This window comes from Mustelus asterias, chromosome 3 (assembly GCF_964213995.1).
Source record: "Mustelus asterias chromosome 3, sMusAst1.hap1.1, whole genome shotgun sequence".
In the NCBI taxonomy this organism is placed as follows: domain Eukaryota; kingdom Metazoa; phylum Chordata; class Chondrichthyes; order Carcharhiniformes; family Triakidae; genus Mustelus; species Mustelus asterias.
The window spans coordinates 141,238,261-141,260,304 of record NC_135803.1 but is presented as its reverse complement, the minus strand read 5'-3'; the positions used below and the strand labels follow the sequence as shown (position 1 = coordinate 141,260,304).

The window sequence follows — 22,044 nt, the reverse complement described above, 5'->3', positions numbered from 1 at the left end:
AATACCCTCATGGAACATCAATTAAGAGAGGAAATGTACTATGATGACAATGCCCAGAGACCTGGCCCTCTAAAACCTGGTCAAACGATCAGAATCCAGACCATACGCAGCCATGACAAGTTGGTGGCAGGACACAGATATGACCCATGTCTGAACTGTTATGTAGTAGCTTCAGACGGTATCCACTATTATGAAACCGTCATCACTTACTAGTGTAGGAATCAGTACCAACAGGTGCCACAGTAGCCCATCCAACCTACAACACAGCCCTTTACACCAGTGGACATGGCAGTTCCTCCAGAGACCTATGCAGCGAGCCCTACATCCACTGGGTACACTGACGGGATGCCCCAGGTTGTCCACACTGACAACACCAGCCTGAGAACATTTACAGCACAGCCAACTGGTGCAGTCACAGGCTCAGGGCTTATAACCAAACCAACCACAATGTTCCAGGGCTATGTGACGCACTAGTCTACAACGGCCTTCGTCTTTCTTCTTTACGCAACAAAAACGGGGTGGGGGAAGGAGTTTACACCAGTTGCAACAGCTTTATCCGTATTGCACCCAATGTAAATAGTTATGTATTGGAAACCTATTCAATTTGTACGTTATAAAATGGTTCACGCAGAGTTACTGTTTGCAGACGCTGTTACCTCTCAATATCACTGTTGTCCCAACTTAAATAAAGAAGATGTAGACCGAGTGTTCACATGATGATGGGGCTACATGGGCGGCATGGTGTCACTGTGGTTAGCACTGCTACTTCACAGCGCCAGGGATCCGGGTTCGATTCCTGGCTCGATTCACTGTCTGTGCGGAATCTACACATTCTTTCCGTGTTGGCATGGGTTACCTCCCACAGTCCGAAAGACGTGCTGGTTAGATGCATTGGCTATGCTAAATTCTCCCTAAGTGTACCCGAACAGGAGCCGGAGTATAGCGCCAAGGAGATTTTCACTGTAACTTCATTACAGTGTTAATGTCAGCCTACTTGTGACACAAATAAATAAAGTGATGGGAGCATGGGAGTGGAGTTGTCCCTGGAGCGTGAGCAGAGTACAGCGTGTAGTGCTGCTCGGACTGGTGAAAAATTTGCCTGATGAGGATAGTCTGAATTCTTTAACTGTAATTGAATTCTTTAATTGTGAATGAAGGAATGATGTTCTAGATTGGTCACCAGTCATTGAAACCCAGCACATCTACAATCCCCACCAAAAACTATCATTTAAAACTTCCTACAGTGCATGTGAAGTGTTTTTGTATATATTGTACATATATATCAAACAACTTAAACATTGCTGCTGCCAAGGCACCAGCCTCTATGCCAACCAGGGAGCACCGGTTAAGAGAACCCTTCACCCCTCAGTCCTCCGAGAGCCCTCACGCAGGTCTGGGAGGACCCCCAAGTCGGCCCGCGCCATCTTTGATGCAGGCAGTGGCCGACGATGCCGCTGACATTCCTCAGGGGCACTGAGGCCGCGCATGCGCTCCCCGCCCCCATCTGTGAGCAGCGATTAATGACAAGCTGCAGTAAACAATCTGGTCCCAAAGAGCAACAGCGGCTGAACGATGTGAACCAACACGGAGCTCCTGCAACTATATCATTCCTTCATTTATATGACTGTATTGATCTCTATATAGAGACTGTTCTTTGGGTCAGACTGTGCAGATTGCGCAATTTGTCCAAAAGTGCCTTTGTTTTCACAACTTTTTGGCAGTTGTAGAAGTTTGGTCAATGCCAGTGTTGTTTACCCACAGAGCTCAAAATAAAACTAATTTCTTGTAACTCAAGAGTGAAAAATTAAGACAATGCTGTCCTTTATCTTACTGATTTCTATCCCAGCATTAATATCCTCTGATTACATAATAACTGAATCAGAGCATCATGAGGTAATGTACGACTAAAGCTACAATGTATTTATAAGAAATTCCTTAATTCGCTGATTTGCTGTTTTAAACTTTATTAAACATTTCTGGTACGAGATTGCTATAATTTTATGAATTTGTTGATGTACTGCTTAAACTTTTTAAATCATTTCTGCTGCGAGATTGCTATCATTTTATTAATTTGTTGATGTACTTAAACTTTTTAAATAATTTCTGGTCTGAGATTGTTATAATTTTCTCAATTCGTTGATGTACTGTTTAAACTTTTTAAATTATTTCGGGTACGAGATTGCTATAATTTTCTTAATTGATGTACTGCTTAAACTTGTTTTTTTTGTATTTGAGCAGAGTAATTTTGCGAACTCTTTCATGTCAAATGTCCTGGAACTAACCGGAAGAACCCTGAAGGTATTCAGCAGCAAGTCCATGCATGTAAAAATGATGTGCTTCCTTTAATCACTGAGAAATGTTATTTCAATGCAAAGGCCTCAACTGTTGGCTGTGTCAGCAGCTCATGTCTTGAGTTTTTATCAATGCCAACCCACTTCAGTGAATTACAAGCCTCGACTTGGGGACGGGAATTATTTTCCAGCCATCTTTACCCCCTGTTGCAAACAAGAATTGTAAAATGCAAAAAGGAAATCTCGTGCGAAACTATAAACCAAGGGCAATTTTATGATCCTCGTTGAACCCTCAGCTTAGGTTCCGTGCTTATTACCACTATGCATGTAATTTACTTTAACGGTGACTGCTGCTTTAATTCGGCATTAGGTTTGTTTTACTTTGTGCTTGGTTGGCAATAACTGTCAATTGAGCCACCTATTGAGGACGACCTTTACGCTAAATGATCAATTAGAATAGAATAGCATTAGCCAAGAGGAGAGGTTGGAGAAACTTGGTTTGTTCTCACTGGAACGACGGAAGTTGAGGGGCGACCTGATTATGAGGGTCATGGACAGAGTGGATAGTCAGAAGCTTTTTCCCAGGGTGGAAGAGCCAATTACTAGGGGACATAGGTTTGAGGTGCGAGGGGCAAGGTTTAAAGGAGATGTACGAGACAAGTTTTTTACACAGAGGGTGATAGTGCCTGGAACTCGCTAGTGGAAGCTGATACCATAGTGACTTTTAAGGGGCGTCTTGACAAATGAATGAATAGAATGGAAATAGAGGGATATGGTCCCCAGAAAGGTAGGGGGTTTTAGTTCAGACAGCATGGTTGGTGCAGGCTTGGAGGGCCGAAGGGCCTGTTCCTGTGCAGTAATTTTCTTTGTTCTTTATTCTTAGAATCTGTACAGTGCAGGCATTTCAGCCCATGGAGTCTGCACCGACTCTCCAACAGAGCATTTTACCCAGACCCTATCCCCACGTATTTACCCAGCTAATCCCCCTAACCCACACTTTTTTGGGACACTAAGGGGTAATTTATCCTGGGCAGTCCACCTAACCCGCACATCTTTGAACTGTGGGACAAAACTAGAGCACCCAGAGGAAACCCACGCAGACATGGGGAGAACATTCAAACTCCACACGGTCACCCAAGGCTGGAGTCAAACCAGGGTCCTTGGAGCTGTGAGGCAGCAGTGCTAACCACTGTGCAACCATGCCATCCCATCAATTATTTTGATGTATTTTCTGCAGGCTTAGCAGTAAGCACTTTTAGCATCAATTACACTAAATGATGCTGTACTGAACTAGAATTAGGGGTCACTGTTTAAAAATAAGGGATCGCTCATTTAACACAGAGATGAGGAGAAAGTTTTTTCTCTGAGGGTTGAGAGTCTCTGGAACTCTCTTCCTCCAAAGGCAGTGGAAGCAGAGTCTTGGAATATTCTCAAGGCTTAGCTGGATAGTTTCTTGATTAACAAGGGGGTGTGAGTGGTTATCTGGGGGTAGGCAGGAATGTGGGGTTGAAGTTGCAATCAGATCAGCCATGATCTTATTGAATGGGGGAGCAGGCTTGAGGGGCCAAGTGGCCTCCTCCTGCTCCTAATTCGTATGTTCGTATGTGCTGTATCACCATGCTTATTTTGTATATAAATCTAATCTCCAGTTTGTTAAACTCAAATAGCAGATGGAAGCTGATTGAAGTCTGAGGTAAAGGGTGATATTTTGTTATAAGCTTTGGGATCCCCATTTATTACAATACATCATTCGAATTTATTAAATGTGGCATATATTCTTAGACTGCAGTAGAACATTCTTGTGAATCCATGAGGCATAACTGTCTCAAACTGACTCCCAAAATTGTATCATCAAATGTGAGACTGTAACACGTATGTTAATGAGTACAAGTTAATCAGATTACTTTTCAAAATTAGTTTCATTATTCACAAAGAACGGTGAATAAACTCTCGCAATGTATTGAGGGGTTGTATCTAGATCTGTTTTGCATTAAATATTCTATTTTACAAAAAAGGGAGAACATTTTACATAGACTCTCTACAGTGCAGAAAGAGGCCATGTAGCCCATTGAAACTGCACTGACGACAGTCTCACCCAGGCCCTATCTCCGTAACCCCACGTATTTACCCTGTAATCCCCCTGACACTAAAGGTCAATTTAACATGGCCAATAAACCTAACCCACACATCTTTGGATTGTGGGAGGAAACCAGAGCACCCGGAGGAAACCCACACAGACACGGGGAGAATGTACAAAGTCCACACAGACAGTGACCCAAGGCTCGAATTGAACCCGGCACCCTGGTGCTGTGAGGCAGCAGTGCTAACCACTGTGTCACTGTGCCGCCCCAGCCCTGATATTTTAATCTTATACATACCAAACATCTATTTCTTTGAATTTATTTTAAGTTCTTATAATAGTCTATTTCTTGTATAATTTCTGTATATAACACATGCATTTTATAACCTGTTGGTCCTTTTCTTGATTGCCAACAGAAAAGAAGCACCGAGGAGTATGGCAAAAAAGTAGGTTTGATTTTCTGTGATACTATTTATTTCAGTAACAATTTGTGTTTATTCTTAATATGATGGGTGATTTTTACCAGCTCTGTTAAATGTTCTTATTTCTTAGAATAATAGCTTGAGTGGCTTTAATTTGATTGGAGTTACAATTTTGACACCTGTTTCTGTAGTCACCATTTATACACAGAGTGAAAATATTTGATGCTTTATCATTAATGTTGCACTAGAAGAGCACACAGCACTGATCTACTTCAAGTAGGATCTTTACAGTTACTTTAGTTTCTCACATCAGTGATTTCTCATTGAAATGTTACTAAATTTCCTTCAGCCTGAGAGGGAGCTTGAAATCTACGGGATGAAGATCGAGTCCAAAGTTACATCTCGATTTGCTCACAATGTGGTAATCAGCCGGGTGGTAAATCGAGCAAATGAGTCAAAGGAAGCTTTCTTTGAAATGGAACTACCCAAAACAGCCTTCATTACCAACTTTAGCATGTGAGTATCAGCTACGTTATTCAAGTCAACTTAACTAATTGGGATGGAAAATTGTGAACGTTTTAAGTGTGGTGTGAAAATTTTAAATTTCTTGCATGTAATGCTAAAGATAACAAAACCCGTGTTTCTTCCTCAACAAATTAATCTTGCTGGTACAAATTGCAGGTGTCTAAGTGTTTTGTCATGTTACTTGGCTTATTTATGTAGCAAGTAGGATTAAAGTCATCTATAAAAATATAATGCTTTATAAATAGAGGCATAAAGTAGAAAAGACGTTTTAAGGAATAATGAAACACTGGGCAGAGTTATCCCAAAAAATGACTAAGGGAGGAATTTTCCCATCCTGTCCACCACGGGAATCGTAGCAGGTGGGACACCGACCATGCAAAGGTCTGTTGAAAGTTCCTGCCCTAAGTGTCATAACGGTGAGAAAACAGGAGTAATCCACGCCGGTCTCTCAGGCGCACTCCACTCCGCAATCCTCCCACACTCAGTCACATTTTTGGAGAGTGGTGAGTTGCATGCCAGTGAGCCCGACTTCGAGTGTCCAGGCACCATTTCACAGAGGCATCTCTATCTCATACCCCCTCCCTTCCCCATGGATACCAGCACCCTAACCACCGCCTCCCCCCCCTCCGCCCCCCACTCATCGACGGCATGTTTCCCCCACCCCCTCCCCGACACGGATCACCATCATTGGAGCCTTTCCAATGGGTTTCCCATCATGATCTATCCCCACATGGCATTGCGTCATTGCTTTCCCCGAGGCACACTGGCGGCGCCCAACAGGCACTACTGGGGTGCCCAACAGACACTGCTGGCCTTTCCAATGCCGGTTCATGGCTTTGGAAAGGGACCGGTACAATCGCAAACTGTTTGTTTCATCCATGTGATTTCTCTCTTGTAGGACTCTAGATGGAGTGACGTACGTGGGAGCTGTGAAAGAGAAAGAAGTGGCTCAGCGACAGTACCAACAAGCGGTTTCACGGGGACAAACTGCAGGGCTTGTAAAGTAAGAACAATTTCTGAGCGTTTGACTGAGACTTCCATTCTTCATTTGTTTATTCCCCACATCATTTGATGAGTGAAAGTCCTTGGGATTGTGTCAGTATTAGCTGCAAAGAAATGAGAATAGAAATAGATACATGAAATTCCAATGGGCAGTACCCCTTCTCCCACCCCCAACAGACAGACACTTATCCATTTATCATCACCTCTTGACAGGAATGGAGGGGGTAGCTCTTTAGCAGGGGACTCCTGTAGCCCCAACACCATTGTACCCCCTTTCTAACCCCCTATAAGGCAGTTTTCAACCCACCTGGCTGATGTTTCATTAATTCTATTCATCTTGTCTTTTTCAAAGTCTTAAAGCATAAGTGGGATTCTGCTGCTTTGGGCATCCAAGATTAGCTGAGATCGAAGATCGGGAAGTTGGGGTTACACTGTCATAACACTGTTTCCAAAACTGGATGCCTTAACGCAGAGATCCTCTACTAGTAAAGCAAGATCACAGAAACACTACACCTAATTAAGTAGCTTCTGACAAGTATATTATTCGCAGCCAATAACATAGTTTCACTGATTGAGACCAGGCAATCTGAAGTTGCAACTTGGACAACTCCATTTGGAAAAGCTGGCAGAGATCTGTAATGACAGATCTCCACCCAATTTGTATATCGCACTCCTTTCTGTGAAAGTGGAAAACAGACAGGAAAAGTAAGGCTCCTCATTTAATTACTGATCCAAGGGCAGCATAGAACATAGAACATAGAAAGCCACAGCACAAACAGGCCCTTCGGCCCACAAGTTGCGCCGATCACATCCCCACCTCTAGGCCTATCTATAGCCCTCAATCCCATTACTCATCCAGAAGTCTCTTAAAAGACCCCAACGAGTTTGCCTCCACCACCACCGACGTCAGCTGATTCCACTCACCCACCACCCTCTGAGTGAAAAACTTACCCCTGACATCTCCTCTGTACCTACCCCCCAGCACCTTAAACCTGTGTCCTCTCGTAGCAACCATTTCAGCCCTTGGAAATAGCCTCTGAGAGTCTACCCTATCCAGACCTCTCAACATCTTGTAAACCTCTATCAGGTCACCTCTCATCCTTCGTCTCTCCAGGGAGAAGAGACCAAGCTCCCTCAACCTATCCTCATAAGGCATGCCCCCCAATCCAGGCAACATCCTTGTAAATCTCCTCTGCACCCTTTCAATGGCTTCAACATCTTTCCTGTAATGAGGTGACCAGAACTGCGCGCAGTACTCCAAGTGGGGTCTAACCAGGGTCCTATAAAGCTGCAGCATTATCTCCCGACTCCTAAACTCAATCCCTCGATTAATGAAGGCCAGTACGCCGTACGCCTTCTTGACCACATCCTCCACCTGCGAGGCCGATTTAAGAGTCCTATGGACCCGGACCCCAAGGTCCTTCTGATCCTCTACACTGCTAAGAATGGTACCCTTCATATTATACTGCTGCTTCATCCCATTGGATCTGCCAAAATGGATCACCACACACTTATCCGGGTTGAAGTCCATCTGCCACTTCTCCGCCCAGTCTTGCATTCTATCTATGTCTCGCTGCAACTTCTGACATCCCTCCAAACTATCCACAACACCACCTACCTTGGTGTCGTCAGCAAACTTACCAACCCATCCCTCCACTTCCTCACCCAGGTCATTTATGAAAATGACAAACAGCAAGGGTCCCAGAACAGATCCCTGGGGCACTCCACTGGTCACTGACCTCCATGCAGAGAAAGACCCCTCCACAGCCACTCTCTGCCTTCTGCAGATCCTGCTGACCATTGTTGGAGGCATTAAGGTGTTTAAGGAAACCCTTACACATGGCTGCAGATTCAAAGATCATTAACATATCACCCACACATTGGAAAAATGCCTGTGGTAGACGTTAGGCTCTTTCCATCCCATGGAAACCATCAAAAATGTTAGCGTGTGCTGGACGTGGAGGGTACCCAATGCTTACGCCATCTATTTGGACAAAACTGCTGTCATTTAAACAGAAGTTGATGGCACAAGTGCTGTCATAGCTCTGTCTATCGCAGAAACCCCCTGTCCCCTGCTGGAACTACAGGCAGTCCCTGAGAAGAAGAGGTGATGGAACCCAGACCTAATGGTAGGTCTGGGATTTTGAACAACCTTGCTGGCAGATCCAAGCAATGGCAGGGAGAGAGGGGGTTGGGAGGGTTGGAGGGCTGGGTTTGAGAGTCCAAAATGGTAAGGTTAAAAGAGGGTATAATGGTGTCGGGGACATAGGAGCCCCCCAAAGGAGCTACCCCCTCCATTCCTGTCCAATGGCAACCCGCACAGTGAAAGCTACCGGGCTACCCACCTTGCCTCTGCCTTCCTCTCCCACACAAATAGCGGCAGGGTTGGAATGAGGCCCTTAAGTGGCCATTAATTGGCCCAAGGGTGGGTGGGCAATCTGAGCCTTTCACACCAACGATAATATTTGAGACAAGTTGGTGCTGGGCAAGAAGGTGGTGGGAAGCCATCCTCTTTAGTTTACAAGTCCCGCACCTTCAAATATGTCAGCGGGAGGCTGTACAATCCATGCCTACATTCATACACGGGGACCTGTTTTCTGCAAGCAGAATAATACATTCAAGCCTTGTGCCTTTTTTGAATTACCCAGGAGCTTGCTGAGGCTATAGTTCGATTCCCATTGCTTTCTGAATGGCAATGCCTCGGCCAATCAGAGTCCACTAGCCAACCAATCAGCACCCTTTTCCCCTGTAACATAAATTGTTGTGATCATTTAAAATTTATCATTTTTGTGTTTGTCCTGAGAAGTGCAGGATGAAAAGCTTCAGCAACATGTTTCTCTTTTCAGCCATATCAAATATTTATCTCTCAATCATTATCACTGCATCTCCCACATTACAAAAGTGACTACACTTCAAAAATACTTAATTGGATGTAAAGCAATTTGAGGTGTTTGGTGGTCATGAAAGGTGCGACATATCTGCGAGTCTTTGTTTTCTTGAACTTTGACAACATGCATAATAATGGATAGAAAGGAGTCACTGTCTGTGTGGAGTTTGCACATTCTCCTCGTGTCTGCGTGGGTTTCCTCCGGGTGCTCCGGTTTCCTCCCACAGTCCAAAGATGTGCGGGTTAGGTTGATTGGCCAGGTTAAAAATTGCCCATTAGAGTCCTGGGATGCGTAGGTTAGAGGGATTAGCGGGTAAATATGTGGGGATAGGGCCTGGGTGGGATTGTGGTCGGTGCAGACTCGATGGGCCGAATGGCCTCCTTCTGCACTGTAGGGTTTCTATGATTTCTCTATGAGTGACCACAAGATTGTGATCAACTTCAGTGAGCCATATACAATAAACTGAGATTAAATTGTACCTTGGAATTAACTAAGCCTCAAACAAATTATTTAGCCATTTATTTGATTGCTGTTTGTTGGATTTGATTGTAGAAAAATTCACTGCTGTCTTTCCCTATGACAGTGTCTACAATTCAAAAGTAATTCAGTGGCTGAAAAATGCTTTGGGACGTTCTGAGATTGTGAAGGGCAATATATAAATGCAAGCCTTTTTTTGTAGACCCCGAATTTGCACATTTTTTATGCAGCCCTCATTATGGTGTAAATCTCTCAGTTAGACAACACATGATAGCAAAACAATGAGAGTTTTTTCCTCAATATATCGCTACGATTTTGTGCCTGTCACAATAATATTTTAACTTGTGTTTTTTTTTCTGATTTCCAAAGGGCATCTGGAAGAAAAATGGAAAAGTTTAAAGTGTCAGTAAATATTGGACCAACCAAAAAAGTCACGTTTGAACTAACTTACGAAGAATTATTAAAACGTAGCCTGGGGAAATATGAGATGAACATCAGAGTAAAACCCCAGCAACTTGTCAAACATTTCCAGGTACTTTTCTAACATAGTGACATTACTAATATATTTTAGTTGTGACTGTTTTTGATTTTCTCATAAGATAATTCAATTATCTTACATTTTGGATTGCTATTTCCAGATTGACGTACACATTTTTGAACCACAAGGCATTGCCTTCCTGAACGTTGATGCAAAGTTCCTAACTAATAATCTGACTTCAATTGTGAAAAAGGTTCTTACTGGCACAAAGGCAGGTACAGATAACATATAATTGTTTAGAATTTTTTTACCCAAACAATTACTGTAAAAGTTAACACTGAGTCACTGCTTCATGCAGGCACATGTTTCCTTCAAGCCAACCCTTGAGCAACAGCACAAATGTCCCGGTTGTCATGAAACAATTCTGGACGGAGACTTCATCATACAGTATGATGTCAATAGAGACCTGTCTGCTGGTCGTGTTCAGGTAATGAAAGTTATACTTAAGATGGAAGTCTCATAGGATTTTTTATCCGGGTGAACTGTTGAAATTTTGGTTTTATATTTTTTCAGATTGTAAACGGATATTTTGTACATCATTTTGCACCTGCCAGTCTACCCAGAATCCCTAAAAATGTTATCTTTGTGATTGACCACAGTGGATCTATGTCAGGGACCAAAATGCGCCAGGTAAGAAAAGCTTTCGGTGCAGAAGGGAAGGGTGGAAGTCCGTTTTTCTCACTCTCTTTTACAGTTCTTACTCTCAGGTTTCAGCCAAAATAGTGACTAACTTGTTTCACACATCCACCAGAATGAGAAAGCAGGAAAAGCTTTCATTTACACAACAGCCACAGGAAATCCCAAAGTGAACTTTTGAAAGGTGGTCATTGTTGTAGAAAACATAGCAGCCAACTGGTCCATAGCAAAATCCCACAAATAGCTGTGTGATAATGGCCAGATAATCAATTTTAGTGATGGTTAAAGGATAAATATTGGGCAAAGCATCAAGGAGACCGCACTGATCTTCTTTGAAATAGTGCCATGGAATATTTTGACATCTCATTTGGAAGGAGCCACCTCTGACACTGCAACATTCTCTTGGTATGGGACTGGAGTGTCAGCCCAAGTTTTGTGCCTCCTTCTGACTCAAAGGCAAGTGTGTTGACATTGAGCTACAGCTGGTCTCTACATAGTGTTCAACTGGTCAGTAGGAAGCACATGATGGTGCTGCAGGGGAAAGATCTCTCTGATTCTTCCCTCCCTTTGTGGGGCTACAAGTCCCATTCATCTATCACCCTGTACTCACTGACCTGCATTGGTTCCTGCTCATGAAACACCTCAATTTCAAATTTTCGTCCTTGTTTTCAAATTCCTCCATGGTGTTCATAGAATAAATCATAGGTGTTCATAGTTGACGCTCCCTGTTTCTTTAATTTCTTTCAGTTCCACAATCTTCTGAGATATCAGCACGCATCTAATTCTGGCTTCTTGAGCATTCCTGATTACAATTGCTCCATTGGTGGCCATGCCTTAATCTGCTTAGGCTCTTAGCTCTGGAATTCCCCCCTTAAACCTCTCAACCTCTCTATCACTCTTCCTTCCTTTACGACATCGCTTAAAGCTTACTTTTTCAGCCACCTAACTGAATGTTGTCTACTGTGGCTTAATGTGCTCCTGTGAAGCACCTAATTTTATTAGAGGTACTATATCAATGCAAGTTGTTGTTGAATTTCCACTGATAGGCAGAAAGCACAGATATATCCTCACTCTGGGTCAATAGGAAATAATGGATGTATATTCACTCTAGCCTAACAATAAGAATGAATGCAGATGTTTTACTAGGTTAAGTATAGAATACAACATGTTGGACTCCTACATTCTTAAATTGATAGTGTTAATATGGAAATATTTGGCTTATAAATCTATGAATTAGATTATTAGTCTGGTCGAAGAATTGGCAACTTTATATAGCCCTATATTATGAGAAGGCTACTTAGGAAACTCAACCCCAGTTGGATACAATTGCCCAGAATTTGCTGTGATGATCGTGAAACTGTCATTGACATCTCCTCTCTGTCAGTGGGCTTCAAAGGGGTCTGCTCACACCTGCAGCTTCTGACAGGGAGATAGGGAAATCTCTGCTGCAGAATGGAGTGCTGCAATGATTTAAAATCCTGGCAAATGACTGGGAAAGGTTAAGGTTACCTGGCCACTTCAGAATTTTCACAGCTGACAGGCGGGATGTTGATCATGGGACTACCTGAAATCACCATGCCAGGGGTGATTTTCTGGTCTGCCAGGACTAGAAGGAGAAATCCAGCCACGACACTTCCATCCCGGTGGAGAGTGGCAAGGTCAACCCCTTGCCCCCAGCCTGGGCCCACCCAACCCTCAGGACCCTTGAGGGACTCGTCCTCTGCAGTCTGGCAGCAGCAGAGGGACAAATGGCCTCTGGACCTACCTCTTTGAGCCCCCTTGGGGCCTGTGTTGACAGGCCAGGGTCTCAGTGTATCACCAGGGTATCATTCTCTTTTCCACCTTCTTCCATCGGGAAAAAGATACAAAAGTCTGAGGACACTTACCAACCGAATCAAGAGCAGCTTCTTCCCTGCTGCCATCAGACTTTTGAATGGACCCACCTTGTATTAAGCTGAACTTTCTCCACACCCTAGCTATGACTGTAACACTACATTCTGCACTCTCTTTTTTCCTTCTCTATGAACGGTAGGCTTTGTCTGTATAGTGTGCAAAAAATAATACTTTTCACTATGTTAATACATGTGACAATAACAAATCAAATCAAAATCAGATCACCGCCAGGGTTCCAGGGGCAGTGCACTGTTGGCGTTGCAAAGGCGCGTGACCTAAAGGGAGGCTGAGTGAGGGGCCTGAGGGGAAAGGGGACCTATGTGGGCAGTCTAAGGGGGAATGGGAGCTGAGTGCGGGGTCTGGGGGAAAGGGAACCTGTATGGGGAATTCAGAAGGGGAGTCTAAGAGGGAATGGGAGCTAGGTGGGGAGCCTGGGAGAGAACGGGAGCTGCGGGGTGGGGGGGGGGGGGGGGGGGGGGGTGTGGTGGAGGGGTGGTCTGACAGGGGGTGTTGGGTCACCCTCGTACCTGTGTGGTGTGGGGGGTGGGTGACCTGATATTTGTGGGTGGGGGGGAGGATGCCCCCCTCTTTGGTGAGGGGTTGGTGGTGCTCCCTTGGGGGTGGGGGGGGGGACATTGTTACATTTTTCGGTGAGGAGGGGGGAGTATCTCTGATCACGGAGACTGGGTTGCCCTTTAAGAACGGCAGCTCGATCTCAGAACAGCATCTCTGGCCGGTGGATTGCTCACAATTTGCTCATTAGGGTCTTTCAGGTGGGTGAATCCAATCTGAAAGGCGCTGCCAGTGCCAGCAGAAAACACTCCTGTTTTCCTGCCAGCCTGGGCACTGTGCCAATTCGGGAGAATTGCAGCCAATAAATAGTCTGATATTAAATGACCAAAAGAGGTGGGTAAAGGTGGTAAGGAATTGACCATCTAAGGCCTCATCAGTTCTTCCCTATGCTCTCATTTCCTGTTTGGTATATATTTAGTCTGATTTAATTTCCTTTACATCTCTTTTTTCTTTGCCCCTCCACCACCCCCCCCTCCCCCACCAACTCATCCATATTCCTACCTCCCTGTTTATTCTTTTAACTAGGACACAAGTCTCATCTGATTGAGTGGAGTCTATCCCTTCGGTACATCTCTCTCCTGTCTGTATGTTTCATGAAAAGACAGTGCCAGCTCTTTATCATGTGCTAATTATCATCACCCGACTGTTTCGAAGCTAATTTGCACATGAAACAGGCAGAGATTATTAGCCTCAAAATCGTTTCTGTTTAACTTGGCTTCTAACTAGTATTCCCTCAGCATGACTTCTTTTCTGTTCTTGCTGCGTTGTTTTTTCAACATTGAACACAACAACTGGATTATGTCCCTCCCTTTCCAAATTCCCCTCTGGCCTCCATGAGATACGCCTTACTGGAATGGCTGGCAGGCAACAGGAAACATGTTGCTGGCCACAGAGGATGTTATTTAACCTCCTAATTATAGACATTCCCAATCACTGCTACATTCCTATTCTGCTCTTCCTCCCCCTAGCCTTCTGAACCACAGTGCCATGGTCTGCTATGTGGCCGTCCTTCCCGCCGTCTTTCTCCTCATCCTCACAGGTAGCTAGTATATCATACTTTTGGGCAGGACCAGTGTCTGAGGGACCTCTTTCTCAATCTCTCCTAAGTTCCTTTACCCTTCTCCTTAATAGGTAAATCATTCTTCTCCACCGAACTTGTGCTTTCCTCTGGGATGTGACTGCACTTCTATATCGGAATTCCTCCTGTCCCGTTATGCTTCGGAGTGTCTCTAGCCTGCACTCCATCACAATGACTCTGAGCCACAGTGATTGAAGGCAGGTAGGTTTCCTGCAGGTGTGGGAACCTGGGAAAGTCTGACAGTCCACAAACTCCCACATACTGCCGTGCCAACACGAACCCTGCTCTGCCTTCTCGAGTCTTTTTTATTTGGTGATTGATGATTGTCTGAATAAATGTAGTTCATTTTTTAAACAATTATTTTAGATATATTAATTAAGTCATTATTAATTTAATAAAGGAATAGATACATTTCCCCAGCTCTTAGTTTATACAACAGTCCTATGTGAGAGAGACAAAAGAACCCTGAAATTCTCACCAACTGATCAGTTACCTGCTGCCCTGGTCAGTCACCCTTTTGTTTCTTTCCCGTGTTGCTTTTAACTCCTTCTCTCACCTCCGCTGCTCTCAGACCTCAGGTCACTGTTCCCTTCCCCTCACCTCTGGTCCCACTCGCTTCAGCGCACCCTCATATACATTGGGTGGAATTTTCCCATCCCACCCACCACATAGGGGACCTGATAGAATGGATGGAAGGGGGCAGAACAGGACCATGCAAAGGGCCATTGACCTCAAGCGGGATTTTCCAGTCTTGGGGCGAGCGCGGCTGGAAAATCCCACCCATTGTGTGATCAGTTATGATTCACAGGGATCACCTTCATAACATAGCAACTTGGCCAGAAAAGGAACTTCAAAGTCTGTTGTAGCATTGCAGTTAATGTAATTGTTAAATTTGATGCTCTTGAGTTACATTTGCAGACTGATGTTTTGTCCCTTTCAGACAATTGAAGCTCTTGTAAAAATTTTAGATGATATGAGCACAGAGGATCATTTTGCAATTATTATATTTGATGATACTATTAAGACGTGGAGAAATGCCATACTTCAAGCAACTCCAAGCAACGTGACTGAAGCTAAAAAGTTTGTGAAATCCATTTCAGATAGAGGAGGTAACAATTGTTATTTTCTTCAATAAAGCATGAAACGTTTTGGTACATTGCCTTCTAAAATCAGTTAATGAGGAAGATAATTATAAGGGAATACCTTCTTCAAAATGTCCCCCATTTATTTGTCCTATTCCTGGCTTCTCTGCTGCGTTTATTCCATCCATTCTATTAGGTCCCAAGCTGGTTACTGGGTCACAGATGTGAATAACTGTGTTTGGCTGTGGTGGGTGATTTTGATAGAGTTATGTCTGAATTATCAGCACCTGATATGAAGGCGACAGATGAGGGTTAGCTTTAAGTGCCAAGGGTAAGTAGAGTTAGAATTGGTTGCAACTTGTCATGCAGAGTGTAAATGGAGAGATAGAAGTAAAAGGGGAGAAAGTGGATAAGATATGATGACTTCTCCAGCCTTGTCTTTCATTACAACCCAGCATGTTTTCTTCCTTAGGATAGAGGATAAGCAGGGTGGATTTGATCTTCTGCTAGAAAGAATGGTGTGTCATAGTGGCATCCCCATGAGGTGTTTAGCCTGTATCTATCGTGGTTGCATAGTTCATATATAACATGCAAGATGTGAGGTCGGGAAAATTGAGAGTTGTAACAGTGCTGAAATTAGGAAACGAGAGGAGATGGAGTGAAGTACGTATTGTGATTTTGGGAAATAGAAGGGAAGCCGGGAAGTGGTATTGTGAGTAACAAGTCTAAAGAGAGTGGAAGTGTGAGTCTAGAGTTGTGAGTGCAAGTGTGAGACCAGAGTTGTTGAGGTGAGAGGAAAGATTTTTATCTTGAGAACTCTGGTGAGGTCATTGAACTTATTTCAGTAATTAAGTCCTGCTCTCAGAACTGAGTTCCTGGCGTTAACGTCATTGGTAATCTCATCCCTGGCAGTGGAGATATTTCTTAGAGTGATTTCTGTCCCAAACAGGATTTGTCTTCTCCTGTCTCCTACCTGGACCACGGCTTCTTACACTTTATTAATAAATTTTGTTTCTTTCTCTGGACCTTGGACTTTATTATTAACTATTCTGTTATGATCCAAGCCAGAAACTCCAAGGTGTTTTATGAAGTCAGCCTAAACTATAACTAGACTTTGATTTTGGCATGGGTGAGTATAAGATCAGAGCATCAGAGGCGAGGAATACTGCGGCAAGTAACTCGCCTCCTGACTCCCCAAAGCCTGTCCACCATCTACAAGGCACAAGTCAAGAGTGTGATGGAATACTCCCAACTTGCCTGGATGGGTGCAGCTCCAACAACACTCAAGAAGCTTGACACCATTCAGAACAAAGCAGCCCGCTTGATTGACATCACATATACAAACATTCAATCTCTCCATCACCGACACTCAGTAGCAGCAGTGTGTACTATCTACAAGATGCACTGCAGCAATTCACCAAAGATCCTTAGACAGAACCTTCCAAACCCACAATCACTTCCATCTAGAAGGACAAGGGCAGCAGATACATGGGAACACCACCACCTGCAATTTCCCCTCCAAGCCACTCACCATCCTGACTTGGAAATATATTGCCATTCCTTCGCAGGCGCTGAGTCAAAATCCTGGAATTCCCTCCCTAATGGCATTGTGGGTCAACCCACAGCAAATGGACTGCAGCGATTCAAGAAGGCAGCTCACCACCACCTTCTCAATGGCAACTAGGGATGGGCAATAAATGCTGGCCAGCCAGCGACGCCCGTGTCTCACAAATGAATTTAAAAATGTTTCATTCCCAGTATGATTCAAGTGACCCTCCAGGAAGCTTTTATTAAACAAAGTTTATTTAAAGAACACAGTTAAACTATAATAATAAAAATCAGCATAACTTTTACCAAATACAAAAACACACCATAATATTCTATAAACCTTAACAGCTAAGTATACTGTTCCAAGCTAAACAACCCCAGAAACACCCTGTTCTAGGCTTAGCACAGAAAGCAAGTATGTTCATGTGATGCTGGATTTTGCAATTTTGTAACACCTGCTGTGGATTACTGCTTTGGATGTTGAATTGAAAGTGCTGAGGCCTTCCCAGTCCTGGAACTTCAGCACACCTTGAGACACACAGGCACTGCTTGCCTATTGCTTCTAGTTACACCTCACACACAGCAGAACTTTCACTCCAGAGAGAGACAGAGAACATTGCTTTCAGCTTCTGCCCAAAATGAAACTAAAACCTTTGGATTTTTCCTGTGAAAAATAAAACCGACCCAAGGTACCACCTGACCTGTCAATCAGTCTCCACCCAACACTTCCAAAAGGGTCATAAAACTCCAGGACACTGCATTTGGCCCAGACTAAAAATAAACAAGATGCCCATTATATTGCTTCAGCAACAATTAGAGGACATCGGCTCAGATATAATGGTGCCAAAATAAACCGCTAGGGTCTGTTTTAAAAAAAAATCTCTGCAGAGAACATAATTAAGATACATTTCTCAACGGCAGTTTCATCACAATTCATTCATGGGACACAGACTTTGCTGGCTAGACCAGCATTTATTTCCCATCCCTAATTCCTCTCAAAGGTGGTCTTGAGCTGCCTTCTTGAACCACCTTGTTGAACATTCATCGTGCTGTTAGGAAGGGAGTTCCAGGATTTTGGCCCAGCGACTGCAAAGGAACGGTGATATATTTTCAAGTCTTGGAGGGCAACTTGAAGATGGTGGTGTTCCCATGTAGCTGCTGTCCTCGTCCTTCTAGGTGCAGTGGGTTAGGTTCACTCCAGCAGCATAGCTGTTGGCCAGTCCACTGTTGGGTTAGGGCACAGGTGACCCATTCTAACTGAGTTCAAGTCTAAAGCTTTGAATGTAGCTGCAGTCACAACCTGTTCAATTTTATTTTTGCTGAATCTTAAGAGCCAATGATTCGATGTCGACCAATATTAGTAACAATGATTAAACATTATTCAGCGCAAGTGAGACTCATCTGACTAGCAGTTTACCATGGCCAATCCACCTAACCTGTTCATCTTTGGACTGTGGGAGGAAACCGGAGCACCTGGAGGAAACACACGCAGAAACGGGGAAAATGTGCAAACTTCACGCAGTCACCCAAAACCGGAATCGAACTCGGGTCCCTGGCAGTCTAAACCGCTGTGTCACCATGCCACCCAAAATATAAAATGCCCTGACTGCTACAATGTCTAGTGGAGAGCTTTGACATTTGTTTTTGGTCCAAACAGTAGGGTAAAAGTAGTACTTAAACAAAGATATTTTCCAATTAAGTATTTTTCCAACAGGGCAATTTGTTAGTATAGAGCACTCCCACAGACCTACTTAGCCATGCTTTGGGATTTTGTCCCAGTAAAATTCTTTAGATTGTTAAAAACAGGTAGTCAACTGATACTCTAACATCTGAAATCTAGTTGCCTGATTTATATTTTGGTGGCATTGTTTAAAAAAAGGTAAAATTCTACCCAGACGGTAACATATTAAAAGATAAGATATTCTTTTTCTCTTTTATTGCAGGAACAAATATAAATGAACCAATGTTGAAAGCAGCAAAACTTCTGGACAAAGCCCATCGAGACAGGCAACTGCCTGAAAGAAGTGTCTCCATGATCATTTTGTTAACTGATGGTGATCCAAATTCAGGTTAGTGAAAATAAATGCCTTCTATCTGTGTCTTGTGAAAGTCTGTCTAATGGAATTACATTTTGAAACTGGACAGGGACAAACCTGTGATATCTGGTCTTGGGTTCTGGTGCTTTATTTGCTGCTGATATGAAGTTCTTTGAAAACATTGCAACCTTTCACAACGGACCTCATCAGAAAATAAAACACAGAAATAGGAATAAAACATTTAGCGTTCCTTTTAGAAATTGCCAAATCAGAAGGATTGCCAATCTTACAAATTCTGAAGTTTAATCACTGCTGTCAGTTTTCTCAGAGACAGGTTCCACAGCTGTAAGATTTTGGGCGTCCTCCAGTGCATTCACAAATTTGTTCTGAAGTTGGCTGAGAGAAAATATTGGTTAGGGAACATTGAGAATTCCTCAGCTTTTCTTCCAAATAATATCGAAGGATACTTTGCTTCGAGCTAAGAGGAATTAATGTCCCATCTGAAAGGCAACACTGACTCAGTTCTGCACCAAATTATGATGCTTAAGACTCTGGACTGTGATTTGAAGCCACAACTTTCTGACTCAGAGGCGAGAGAGCTACTATTGAGCTATGGTTGACACTTCATATACATTTTTTAAAAATCAGTTTGATGGGATGAAAGTGTCACTGGCTGGGTCAGATTTAATTGCTCGTCCCTGACTGTCCTCCATTTCAGAAGACACTTGAGAGTCAACCACATTGCTGTGGCTGTGGAGTGATATGTAGGCCAGACCAGATAAGAACAGCAGATTTCCTTCCCTAAAGAGCATTAGTGAACCAGATGGGTTTTTTCAACAATCGTTTCATGGTCATCATTAGACTTTTAATTTGAGATTTTTATTGAATTCAAATTTCACCATCCACCTTGGTGGGATATGAACCCGGGTCCCTAGCTCTTGCTCTGGGTCTCTGGATTATCAGTCCAATGACAATACCACTGTGCCACTCCCAATTATCAGAGGCTGGGAAATTGTGGACATGAGGCTGGGGGTTTCTGCTCCTGATCGTGGTGGGCGTTGTAATGACACCTGTTTGCTGCAATCATCCCTCCACACTCCACATTCATGCTTGCGGGAGAGGCCTTTCAAGTCAAGCTTGTCATTTAGAGCTTAAAGCTCTATATTTATACGTTATCTCGTCACGATCGAAACATGCATCATGCTTCATGACCATGTGTCAATCAAATGTCAATCCTTCCCCTTTTTTTCCATAATGCAAATTAGGTCAAACTTAAGTCATGGCCCTCTAGTCTATGTGGCTTGTCCTGTCACTAGTGGTTTTTTCCAGAACTTCTGCTTGTGCAATATATTAAGGCTTCTGGCATTAGCACCTGTTGTCTGTTCCCTTCACTTCGCCTTGTGAGTCACAGTCATACCGTGTGATTGTCTGGTTCTGAAGAGGCTCCTTGATCTAGGTCACTGCTTATGGTTCTTCTTCATTTGATTTGATTTGATTCATTATTGTCACAGGAGCAGCGCTCCAAAAGCTCGTGATTCCAAATAAACCTGTTGGACTTTAACCTGGTGTTGTGAGACTCCTTACTGGACCCAGGATGTATAGGCATCACGTGTGTAATCTACAGATGAACGAGAACCAAGAATCCGGTGACTCACATTTATCACATTTTGCAAGATTTGGGGCCTCAGGTACTTGGAAGCCAGTGGCCATGAAAGTAACCACCGCACTCAACTTCTACGTAAATGACTCCTTCCAAGACTCAAATGGGAACCTCGGCAGGATCCCGAGTGTTCACCCACAAAAGAATCCAGGAGGTCACGGACACCATTTTTACAAAGGCCCACAATTTTGGCAATATTAACGGAGATCAAGCCAGGCTGGGATATGGTTGGCTTAAAATATGGTTGGCAAAGCATGCAGACTAATGAGAGTGACTTGGTACAACTTCCCCAATATCTATTTGTTCATTATTATGAAAGAGTTCAGCGGTCCAAAACAAAGTAAACAATTTCTGAAGTATATGTCATGCACTCCCTGTGTGAGTGATAAAATACTGGAATGTATAACTTAGTCATTTTGTAAATGGGACCTAAACTACTAATAACATAACCCAAATTAAACCTTCTCCCATCCCGGTCAAACACTTAAGTCTGAAATATAGAAATACTTCAATAATCATTTATTTTACCTTAGATTGTAACACGTTCTAAGAACAGAGTTCTCGAAAATAAATTATATTTATTTTTATTATAGGAGAATCAAACCCAACAAAAATTCAGCAGAATGTTAAAAGTGCTGTCAATGGCAGGTACAACGTGTATTGCCTTGGCTTTGGTTATGATGTTAAGTACAGTTTCCTGGAGAAAATGGCACTGGAGAATGACGGAGTAGCACGGAGAATTTATGAGGATTCAGATGCTCCCTTACAGCTCCAGGTAAAATGATTATTTAATATTTAAAGATATTGGCTCACTGACTATGGCCCAGAATGCCCTCAGAGTTGTTCCCATTGCTGCTATACCTACAACATTTTGATTTGATTTATTATTGTCACCTTTATTAGTACAATGAAAAGTATTGTTTTTTGCGCACTATACAGACAAAGCATACCATTCATAGAGAAGGAAAAGAGAGGGTGCAGAATATAGTTTACAGTCATAGCTAGGGTGTACAGAAAGATCAACTTAATACAGGGTAGGTCCATCACTAAATCTGTAAGATTGAATTAAAGCATTGTTAGAGAGTTTAAAAGAGTTAGAGTGGAGTTTTGAAAGCATAGAATGAGAGTAAAAGATAGAATTAGAGGGTATGCTGGGCATAGCTCACAAGAGGTCACCACGCCCCGGCGTCATCTTTAACATTTTAGTTTTTTTTTATTAGTGTCACAAGTAGGCTTACATCAACACATGAACATGAGTGTAGTTGAAAGCTTGCTGGCACTGAATTACAGCTCTGCCTTTGGTAAAGCTATAGTG

At 43.2% G+C, this 22,044-nt stretch overlaps 1 protein-coding gene across 3 annotated transcripts in view; it reads left to right on the top strand.

Moving 5' to 3' along the window:
* The first annotated feature begins 1,507 nt into the window (after positions 1–1,507).
* The window catches only part of LOC144491658 (inter-alpha-trypsin inhibitor heavy chain H3-like), a 54,400-nt gene continuing 33,863 nt past the window's right edge, over positions 1,508–22,044 (top strand). For all 3 annotated transcript variants that reach the window (XM_078209808.1, XM_078209806.1, XM_078209805.1), the window contains exons 1-12: positions 1,508–1,893; positions 2,239–2,298; positions 4,788–4,817; positions 5,143–5,309; positions 6,217–6,321; positions 10,055–10,217; positions 10,324–10,434; positions 10,522–10,650; positions 10,737–10,853; positions 15,344–15,512; positions 18,977–19,102; positions 21,323–21,504. In XM_078209808.1, the coding sequence (XP_078065934.1) occupies positions 1,813–1,893; positions 2,239–2,298; positions 4,788–4,817; positions 5,143–5,309; positions 6,217–6,321; positions 10,055–10,217; positions 10,324–10,434; positions 10,522–10,650; positions 10,737–10,853; positions 15,344–15,512; positions 18,977–19,102; positions 21,323–21,504 (1,440 nt within the window). In that variant the 5' untranslated portion in view covers positions 1,508–1,812. The remainder of the gene's footprint in view (positions 1,894–2,238; positions 2,299–4,787; positions 4,818–5,142; positions 5,310–6,216; positions 6,322–10,054; positions 10,218–10,323; positions 10,435–10,521; positions 10,651–10,736; positions 10,854–15,343; positions 15,513–18,976; positions 19,103–21,322; positions 21,505–22,044) is intronic.